This window comes from Rhamphochromis sp. 'chilingali' (genome assembly GCF_963969265.1).
Source record: "Rhamphochromis sp. 'chilingali' genome assembly, chromosome: 8".
Taxonomy (NCBI): Eukaryota; Metazoa; Chordata; class Actinopteri; order Cichliformes; family Cichlidae; genus Rhamphochromis; species Rhamphochromis sp. 'chilingali'.
This window is the reverse complement of record NC_137935.1, coordinates 32,488,227-32,499,147: the sequence shown is the minus strand read 5'-3', so window position 1 is coordinate 32,499,147 and position 10,921 is coordinate 32,488,227. Positions and strand designations below refer to the sequence as shown.

Here is a 10,921-nt window from a genome sequence, read left to right as displayed (position 1 = left end):
TCCAACTGTTTTTTGCAGATGTGCATAAAACATGTTACTTTTAGTATTGTTATCATTATCATCATTATTGCACTAAATATATTTTAAATAAAGGATACTTTGATATACATTCTACTGTAAGGTTGGAAATGTATTTTCTTCACCCTAAAATATGTTTTGAAATGTATTTTGGTTTGAAAGAAATATATTTTCAATTTCAAAAATATATTTTTTTGGAGCATCACAAATACAAAATATATTTACCATATATTTGAAATATATTTTGGCCAGGAAAAATGTATTTTTTTACCGTATGGGATGTTTTAAAAACTGAACTTTAAAATGAATAGAGGTTAAAAAAAAAACTGACAGAGGCCGACAGTGATCACTGACTGTTTTTAGGGGCTTGCTGAGATTAAATAGAAAAAGATACAAAGCATTAAAACATGTTAAAACACAATAGTGTGTGGAGGAAAAGCAAAATTATGGCATGAACAATAAATATGGTCTGTTCAGACTTGAAACACTTTTAGCCACAACAGATAAGCTAATGTTATACACATCCATATTCATATCCACATAGAATGCAGATTTCTCTGTATGACAGTCTAATACATGTGCATTCAGAAGCATCATTTCACTTCAAGCTTTCTCTATTATTTCTTTTTTTTTTCTTTAAACAATAATGCACTCTATACAGCTAGTTGCACAATATCTAACATTCCACTTTTACTTGTACCAATCAGAGCACTGGTAACCCTAACCCACCAATCTGATTGGTGGGTTAGGGTTAGGGGTGTGACCGGCTAGGTGTGGAGGGTTGTGTCCGAAGGGTATATATACACTGCACTTAGCCTACTCCTTCATTGAAGAATCTTCATTGAAGAATCCTCTCCAAGGAAAGAAAATTCATCGCCCTGAAGAATCCTCTGGTGTACGGACCTCCTCTCCAAGGAAAGAAAATGCAGAGAAGACTCACCACTCAGCAGGCCTTGGAAATGATCCTGACGGAAGTCGACCCTTGTGACTCGGATGGAGAAGACCTAGCAGTTCAGCCGGATTCGGACTCAGAGCTGTCTGATCAGTCTTCCGGTTAGTTTCATTTCATGTTATTTCCTTTTTCATTTCAAACAAGTAAGTGGATGTAGTTAGTAAGTAAGATATTTCAGACATTATTCTGATACAGAGGAGGAGATACTGGAATTATAATTAGTATCTATGCATGCATTTGTGATTTTGTTTGACCTTCCCATTTTGCTCACAATTTGAATTTGTTCACACTGCAGATGAGGAGACTGCTTCTCCACCGAAAAAGAGACCTTGTTTGGGGACTGAGACAGCGAAAGATGGCACAGTGTGGCGTGAAGAACATGTGGGGACCTGTCTCCCTTTCACCCCAATAGAAGCGTACGCTGCAGATGGAGAGCCAACGGCTAAGGCCAGGAGAAGTATCTCGAGTCGCCTTCAGAGCTTCCTGTGTTTCGTCACTCTTGACATGCTTCGTAGCATTCAAGAATGGACTATTCAACATGCACAGCAAACGGAGCATGTTCATTGGTTCATGGACCTCCCTGAACTAATGGCATTTATTGCAATTGTGATCTTGCGGGGGGTTTGCAGGCTTCCATCTGTAAATGACTGCTGGTCAGCAAACCTGGGAAACCCACAGATAATTGGAACTATGGCACGAAACCGCTTCCAAAACATCATGCAACACCTACGCTTTGATGACAAGTCCACCCGCTGTGATCGAGCAAAGACTGACAAGTTTGCTGCAATTTCCAGTGTGTGGGGATCATTTGTCACCAACTGCATCACGTGCTACAACCCTGGTCTACATATCACCGTTGATGAACAGCTTTTCCCATCAAAGACTCGGTGCTGTTTCCTGCAGTATATTGCAAGTAAACCTGACAAGTTTGGGATCAAGTTTTGGGTGGCTTGCGACCTAAAATCCAAGTACATTTGCAATGTCTTCCCATATCTTGGCAAGGACCCCAGTCGTCCCACTGGGGAGAGACTTTCTGAAAATGTAGTAATGAGGCTGATGGAACCATTCCTAGACAAGGGCAGAAATGTTACCACGGACAATTTTTTCACATCGCTTTCACTGGCACAAAAACTTCTTAGACGGAAAACCACCATCCTCGGCACAGTCAACAGGATTCGCAGGGAAATTCCTCAATCCACTAGACAGACAGATCGCAATGTATTCACCACTCAGGTATGTTGCAGGTCTTTTGTGGTTCTATGTTTATGTGTTTCATTGTGTGTAAAAGGGCTATGAAAATAACAATTTATCTCATTTCTTAGGTGTTTTCAACCTCTGCTGCCACGCTGACGGCGTATGCGGCCAAACGGAAGAAGACAGTCTATATTCTTAGCAGCATGCACAGCGTGGTTCAGACTGATAACACCACCAAAAGGAAGCCAAACACTGTCACCCTTTACAACAAAACAAGGTGTGGCGTGGATGTGATGGACCAGATGGTTCGGGAGTACACTGTCCGCAAAGGAACACGGCGCTGGCCAGTCGCCGTGTTTTATAACATGATTGACATGGCAGCACTGAATGCACATGTGCTGTATCAAGCATGCACCGGGACGAAGGAAAGACGGGTGGACTTCCTGGTGGCGCTTGCAACAGAGTTGGCTCACTCTCATGTAGCTGCGAAGAAGGCAAGAAAAGATCAGTTGCTTCGGGCAGAACCCTCCACACCTAGCCCTGGAAAAAGGGCCACGTGTCAGGTCAAACACAAATGCAAGAGAAATCAGGCCACTGTGCGATGTGTTCACTGCAAAAGATACACATGTGGTAAATGCAGACTACAGGTACCATGGCAGTGCCAGGATTGTGAGTGATTGCTGACAATGTTGAATTATTTGTAAATATGTGTACAAATGGTTGGTTTTTTGTACTGTTTTTATCAATAAATGTCAGCAACAAAGGACCTACACCCATGTGTGTTGATTTCTCCCCAAGATGGCAAACTGAAACACTCCACTCCCCCACCCCCACTCCCCTCCCTCCAGAATTCCTACTTAACAGCCTAATATACATATGAATGACTAGCCAATTTAGCTTCCACTTCCACCATTTGACTGCTCTCCGGGTTTTATAGGTAGAAAGGTAGAAGCCTGGGGATGCTAGTGTTAAATCACTCATATGTGAGTATGAAGCAGGGATGGCTGATTGCTACTTTGAATTTGGAAGCTCTGCTCAAAACCTCCATCAACATGTCCCTTGTATACCCACCCTGGCACAGAGACACAAGCCCGAGGCCTGAATTATCACACAGAGACAGTTCTGGTGATAATTGACTGAAGGAATGCCAGACACTTACTGATGAACATGGAAAACACTCCACAGTGCATCTCCAAATGGCTTTAGCGAGCTAATGGCGGTGTGGGAAAAATGAGCTCACATAAGGCAGGGGAGGTAATGTAGCTTCCAGCTCAGCTCATTTTCTCCAAACGAAAGAGATAATCTGGACCCCCCGAAGGCCTCAGAGATTGAAAGCTCCACAAGCGGAAAGGCCAAATAACTAAGAGAAATTAGACGGGAACCTGGCCCAAAGTTTTCTCATTTCACTCCCCCACCTAGATCAGAGTCCCCGACAATGCTCCTACAGTGAGGCATAAACTCCAGATAACTAAATTAACCTATGTTTTCCTCCATTCCTTCCACATTTCACTTATGTTTGCCTTCCTTTCCTTGTTCCCACAATGCTTTCACATCGCTTTTTCTTCAGTCATTCCTGTCCTTTTCACCATTTCTCTCAGTAACACAGGACAGAAATGCAGACTGTTTGTGACAACTGGAGCACTTTTCATACCCAGATGGACTGGCAACCAACTGTCTCAGCACAACAGACTCTCATTTCCGCCAGCAGCCTCTCCTCTCCTCGATCTACACATGAAATATCTAAGTGAAGTGAATACACTGTTAAATAATGCACACTTCGCATGCAAGAGGTGTCGCAAAGCGAAGCTGAGCTAAGGTTGATTTTTTCCCCCAGTCAGTATAATGATACAGAATGACAAACTATGAAATAAAAGAAAATGACTTGTGCAATAATTGTGTTCTTTGCTAGTGAATTACTTGCAGTACTGACAGGTGGAACAAAGGTAAACCGCTGCCGTCCAGCCATTGTCCTCACAGTCAAAAAGTCATAGTAACACAGTATGAGTATCTTACTTTCCCCCACTGACGTTGTGTTCAGATATATTGGCAACAATATCAATTCAATTCAATTCAATTGTATTTATATAGCACCAAATCACAACAAAAGTCGCCTCAAGGCACTTTATCGGTTTCAATTAAATAGAACAAAAGTTTAGAACAAATTATGTTCATTCTGATAGTAAATGTTTTATTTATAAGACTCAGTATGTGTCTCTACTAATGACAGTGCCCCCCTTTTACTTATTTCCTTCTTGATTTTGTTAGAGGAGAAAAACGCACTTTCATGAATAAATCACAGTACGAGCCATATAAACCTGAAGAGTCATGTGATGGGAAGTTATTTTGGTCACTTTCTGAGCCAGAGGCAGGGGCACCGTGGAAGATGTGCGCAGGGATTAAAAAGATAGAAATAATATGGGACTATCATATAACCACTCCAAGGTCTCACAACGAAGACCTTGAGCAGTGTTTGGGAAGCATCTTGAAATTAGAGGACGGTCCTGCTACAAATTTTGTTTTGATCTTAATTACACGCCCAAAGACATCAAGTCCCGGCATCAGTTGCTTTTTAGTGTTTAAAGCAGGGGGATTTAATCATTCGAGATATATATATGATGCTTCTAAAGTGAACACATTATATATAGGCTTCTTCTTCCAAACTCTGGCGTTTTCTTTTCTTTTCCTCTGCTAATTACTTAATCAAACAAATGTTTGAACACAAGGCAGCGTCGGATGTAAGAGAATGAATGCTCATTATACAAATCCAAACTTGCACGACAACAGGTTAGCAGCATAAGAGTCTACGGCGCACTGGTTTTTGTCAACAACTGGGAAGAAGAAGAAGCAGTGCACTGAAATTCATTTTCCATCGGGGAGGGGCTATGGATACAAGCATGACTGTGACAGCTGACATGCCTGTGCATACTAATGTTTAGAATAAACAACTGTACGCGTGAGAGACGCACAGAGATTCTGTTTCAACACAACAGGAAAACACTGGATTGGCAGGATAAAAGCCGCCACGCTGCGCAAAAAAAAAACCAAACCCAGCGTCAACTCTGCATAAATATGCCAAGGAATGCACCGATAGCGCAGAGCCTCAGATTTACTTGAACCACCACAGGATAAGGGATCCACAATGACGTTGTCAGGAACAGATAAAGCAAATCTCTTATGAGGCAGTCTTTACATGTCATTTCTACAAGTCCAGCTGTCTTGCCACCTAGGTCAAAATCAGATTTGTCCCAGGAATGGAAGGCCTGAAGGCATGACAGATCAGGCATCAATGACAACACTTGGTGTTGGTTAAGTCAGAAATACAGTAGCATGAATAGAATGAAATGGAAAAAGCTGAGATAGTGGCGGGTTCCTAAGTGGCTTGCAGTTGCACCACCAACTCTATGAACCAAAGTAGCCTATATAGCAGTTAGGTCCATAAGTATTTGAGTAACGACATAAATCGGTTTAAATTTTTCTCTTTTCAACACCACATCAAACAAAAAAGAAAACTGTCCAAATACTTATGGACCCATGTGTATGAGATTTGACAGCTGGATGTGTAGAATCCTATCAGCTGACCATCAGCTGATGTGAGCTGGCAGTGAAATCAGCTGATCTGCCGCAGCTTGACTCCCATGGAACGCCTGAACCAACACGGTGCTCGAATATAATATTATTTGAATCATAAAAATTAAATACACACTAGAAGAAACTTTCAATTAATAATAGATTTGACAAAAAGAGCCCTACATTTTCTCTCGTGGCCCTGATTTAGATGAAAGCCAGTAAGATATCTTACAGTAATCTGAACAGGAAATTTTAAAAAACACACAAACTTCATGTTTTCCTTCAAGCTCCGTTTTCTTTTTTTTTGTTTTGTTTTTTTGAGGTGCCCAGCCCCATGCAGCAGAATGTGAATCTGGACACCCCTTTCCCAGGCTGATCCCACAGGACTCACAGCCCTTTCCAGCTGCACATAGGAAGCCCCATGCATTATGCATCACCACCCAGGCCTATTTTGGAGCAGAGAGGCAAAAAAAAAAAATAAAAAAATAAAAGAGAAACACACAGCTTCCCAGGCTCCTGCAATCAGTCCCAAAGTTGCTCATGTTTCTGTGGAAAACGAGGTCTCGTTCCAACCGCACGGAATTACCAAGAGGAAAACATGAAATATTTAACATTGTCATTCCCCTCTCCTCTTCTTTACTTTCCTGCTCAAACTTCCTGAGGGAAAAAAAGTTAGTTACTTTTTTTGATTTTTTAAGTGAAAGATGGCAGCAGAGAGTTTATTTACAGTATGTGGTCTTGCTATATCTGAATGGTTGGCGGGGGGGGGAGTCACGATGTGGATTGGCAAAGGTCAGAGTTTTTTTTAAAGGGGTGGGTTCCCCCTCTCTGGGGAATGAGTCCACACAGAGGTGTAAAAAAAAGATTTTGATTTATTGTGAGAATGATAGACTCGGTGCAGGCAAGCAACAAAGAACACATGTAGCGATGCTGATTGGTTGGGGGTGAATCATTTAGCATGCATAAATGGACAAACAAGCACAGCTGAGTGCATGCAGCACGTGCATACATTCATGGCAGCATTCTGTACAAATGACAGGAAGCAGAGCTTGCTTTGTAGATCTGACTGTTGGGGTTTTTTTTCTTCTTTTTTTTCTTTTTGTTATGAAGCAGCCTGCAGTGCACATTGAGTGACCTTGACAAAGGATACCTCCACAGAGCGTGTCTTTGACACCTGAAAGGACCCTGTGTATTGACAGCAACACTGTATAACCAGCAGATCTATTATTTTCTGCAGTCTAAAGCCCTGCATATCATTTGTAAAAGTGCAGAAGCAATAAAAACAGACTTACACTCTACCTGGATTGTGTCCTCTGTCTGAAATTGCAAAGGTTATTTAGGATGAAAATGTCTTTTTATGCATCTTTTTGTGCGCGTGAGCATGCTTTCCCCCTGTTTGCGCAATTTCCTCTAACACGGCTATTTTTCAGTGTGTACTGATGCATGTAACACTGCTGAGCTTCTTTTTTTCCCAAACAGGCTTCCATAAGGAGGGTAAAAGCAAAAAAAAAAACCATTCATTTGTGTGGGAACATTGGGGCCCTTTCAATTCTCACTGGGACATCAAAGCACACAGCAAGACACTGCACTATTAGAATCCATGGGTGGGATGAAGGAAAAATACTGCAAATATATCTATTCTCTGCTGAAATCTGCAACTAAGATTTCATAACAAAGAGCAGACTTCTCTCAGTCATCCGTCTCCTCTGAGGATTGTGATTAATCTAACCTTTGATGTTTTTTAAAACAACGGGGAGGAGGAAGAGATGAGGGAGGGATGAGAAGCCCACTGCGGGAGCTGCACGGGGGTGTAAAGACTTCATAATGCAAAGCTTTGAATGCCACACTAATGAAGCAAATTGAATTGAATCGCACAGGATATTGAAATCGCATTTTGTGGAGACTGATGCAGAATGCGAGCACAATGCACGACATCTCACCGTTAAAAAGATTATGCTGAGATAAGTGGAATAAGGCACTCACAAGTTGGGGTGGGGAGGTGGGTAGGTGTGAAGTCTAGCAGGAAACAGAATCGTGAGACTATTTCAAAGATGTGTATCAGTTAGATGTCAACGTTGCAGGCAAGTTGTGAAGATATCTTGAAACACACACACACACACAAGGAAGTGTGTAATCAGCTGACAGAAGTAAATGTCAATGCAGTGTGTGCCTACAAGGTTACGGGGGCTGTGCCATTAGGTGTGAATCAGGCAGAATTGAAAATGTGATGCACTGTCATGCATTATTAAAACTACCCTAATTGCATTTGCATACGTTTATGAGACGCCGTGCACACATGTGCACATAGTTGCAGCCATTCTTTCTTAGGGGACTGCTTGTCATTCTCTGTGTAATTAACCGTCTCTGTCTTTGTGTTTACTATAAATCAGCTAATACTTTTCTTTAACCTAACAAAAAAAAGAAAAAAAACATGAACAGATTTCCACTAAGTCGGCCTCTCAGTTCCCAGATGGCTCCGTGTCGTCTTAACTTTGATCGCAGTATGAAATGTGCTAATATTTTTGCACAGAGTCCAAGATATTCTCACAAGGTCTCACGAGGTACTTTGTCTCGTGTGTAGCAACATCGCCCCTGTGTGGTAAAATGGGGAAACTGTAGAGAGGGAACTTGAGAAGAAAGAGACTTTTTCGTTTTCTGCTGCGTGTGCGGCAGCGAGGAAAGCTTGGTGAACCCTCACTTATCAAATGTAAGCTCACCTTCATGTGACTTCATCTTACAAACAAAGAGATGAACACACAACAAGAAGTAAGTGTTACTGCAGTAACTCATACAAACTCCTTTAGCATTAACAATAGATGCTTCCTGTGGCTGCCTATGATAATTACACAAAGAACAGTAGGAAGTGGTAATCATTTCTCAGTCCAATCTCAGTCTATCAATATTCCTAACGAACCACAGCATCTCATTTGGTGTGAAGTCAGGATTTAGCGCCTCACAAACATGGATTTTCTTCTTTCTTTTTCCTGGGCTGTGGATAAATTGCCTGGTTGCGTTGCTGACCTTTCATAAGTTTCAGGTGATGAACTGCTGCCCTGACATTCTCCTTAATTCAAATTCAAATTTGCTGTCCCTACAAAACCATGAAGCCTTAAATGATGTTCCCTCCACACTCGTTCATAGCAGTGGTGAGTAGTGATGTGTCGGTCGCGAACGAAATGGCTCTTAGAGCCGGGTCTTTGAGGTGAACGACACGAGCCGGCTCCTTATCGTGAGCCGTGGGTTTTTTATTTTTCTTTCTCTCACCCTCTCTCTCGCACTTTTTTTCCGCTTTGCTCTTTGCGCTGGGCAGAGGGGGGAGGGGCGGTTGCACTCGCAGTACCACAGGAACAGAGCAGGAGGGAGAGAGAAAGAGAGCCAGGGACAACAACGTCACATTAGAAAGGTATAGTAATCATCCACAACTATTTTCAGTTGCAGATGATAAAGGATTCAGGAAGTTTATTCATGCGGGCCCATATGGCAGAGAATATGCATCTTCTTTTCGTTTTCATATTTTAATTTATATTTAATTGTGTTGTGGTTTGCAGTGTTTTGTGTTCTTTCACTTTAAATTTGTTTAAAAGGAAAAAGCTGAAAATTTAAATAGTTAAAAGTTGAAATGTGAATAGTTGGTTTTTGTATTATATGATTTATTTATTACATTTTATGTGGAGGGAATAAATAAAAGTATATTTACGGTGGCCCCTACAGACAAAGCACATACTGTCATATGCTGTGGGAGTTTCTGGTCGGGTGTGGTCCAGGTTCCTGTTGTCCGCCCCCTGGGGTGGAGTTGGCCAGCTCATCACCTGCTTCCAATTTCCGGGGCTCCATCTAGAGGGTTTTTAAGCCAGCACTGCCTGCTACTCCTCGCCAGTTCGTCCTGCTACCACCCATGGTAAACTTGGCCTCCTCTGTGCTCAGACTCTGTGTGCCTGGATCGTGGGTTAATGTGTCCTCCGTCTCCTGTATTCTCCAGATTCGTCACCCGTCATACTCACCAGCAGTGCTGGTTCTGTTTCCGTCCCGTTCTCCCATCTGCTCAGAACCCGAGGACCACACACTCATCTTCTCCTCAGCCTGCCCTCCAGCCCGTACTTCAACCTCCCTGGACACCTTGGAACCTGGACCAGCCTCCCCACACTCTCAACCATCCCTGGAACGCTCCCACGGCAACCCCTTCCCCGCCTAATAGCCGGTGTTTTCAAGTAAGCCCAAGACTCTCCACTAGTACCACTCACCTCTGCCCTTTAATTGTTTCCCATTCAGTAAAACCCTTCTCCTGTGTTTGCAGAAGTTCCCGCCCGTGTCCTCCCTGTGTTCTACGTCCGTTTCTCCGCCCTCGGGCCTCCCTCAGTTCTTGCGAATGATTTCTGTTAGACCCAGTCTTGTTTAAGCTCCTTTTCCTTTCAATAAATTGTACATAGTTCGAGCAATTGAGTCTGCTCTTGAGTCCACTGCATCCTTGTTTGTGACACATACAAACTTCAAAACATGTACGAACTTCAAAACATGTACGAACTCCAAAACACGTAAAAACTCAGAAGCACATAAAAACTCAAAACACGTACAAAAGACAACAGAAGTGCTTCAGGATGCTGGGCGCAGTGTTGAGCCTTTGTTACCTAGTGGCTACACAAGCCAGGAAGTACCAACGACTGGATTTGGTGTGTGGTAGTAACAGGTAAACTTTTTTTTTTAATTAGTTGAATATATATGAGTGCTTGTGTATAAATGCACAAACAATAAATAAATTCAAATTTTATTTGTCACGTACACAGTCATACACAGTACGATATGTAGTGAAATGCTTGGACAACTGCTCGTGACCTAAAGAAAACAAAAAAGGAAAAGGCTATGAATAAGATAGGAAATAAATATGAAAAATTAAAAAGTGTAAATTTAACTAGGAAGGAATAAAATATAAATTAAGGTTAAAAATGAAATAACTGTACAACACAAATTAGAATGAAGGGTAAATTTAACTGGGAAAGAATAAGATAAAATATATAAATTAAAGTTGAAAATAAAATAACTGTACAACAAAATACACAATATAGAACTATATAAGAATGTATGAAGAAATATAAATAAATATATACACAATAACAGCAGCTGTACAAGTATTAACCGGAAATGAAGAATGTAGTGACCAGTGTTGTGCAATCCACATTATGTCTTGTGCAGTGC

At 41.8% G+C, this 10,921-nt stretch overlaps 1 protein-coding gene across 1 annotated transcript; it reads left to right on the top strand.

The window, feature by feature from the left end:
• Window positions 1-847: 847 nt before the first annotated feature.
• Window positions 848-9,923, top strand: LOC308401599 (piggyBac transposable element-derived protein 4-like; the record flags this gene model as incomplete). Its single annotated transcript, XM_080889869.1, has 4 exons — window positions 848-1,071; window positions 1,266-2,203; window positions 2,293-2,484; window positions 9,711-9,923. The coding sequence occupies exons 1-4, from the start codon at window positions 942-944 to the stop codon at window positions 9,921-9,923; spliced, it is 1,473 nt and encodes a 490-aa protein (XP_080745995.1). The 5' UTR covers window positions 848-941.
• Between the last annotated feature and the right edge of the window lie 998 nt (window positions 9,924-10,921).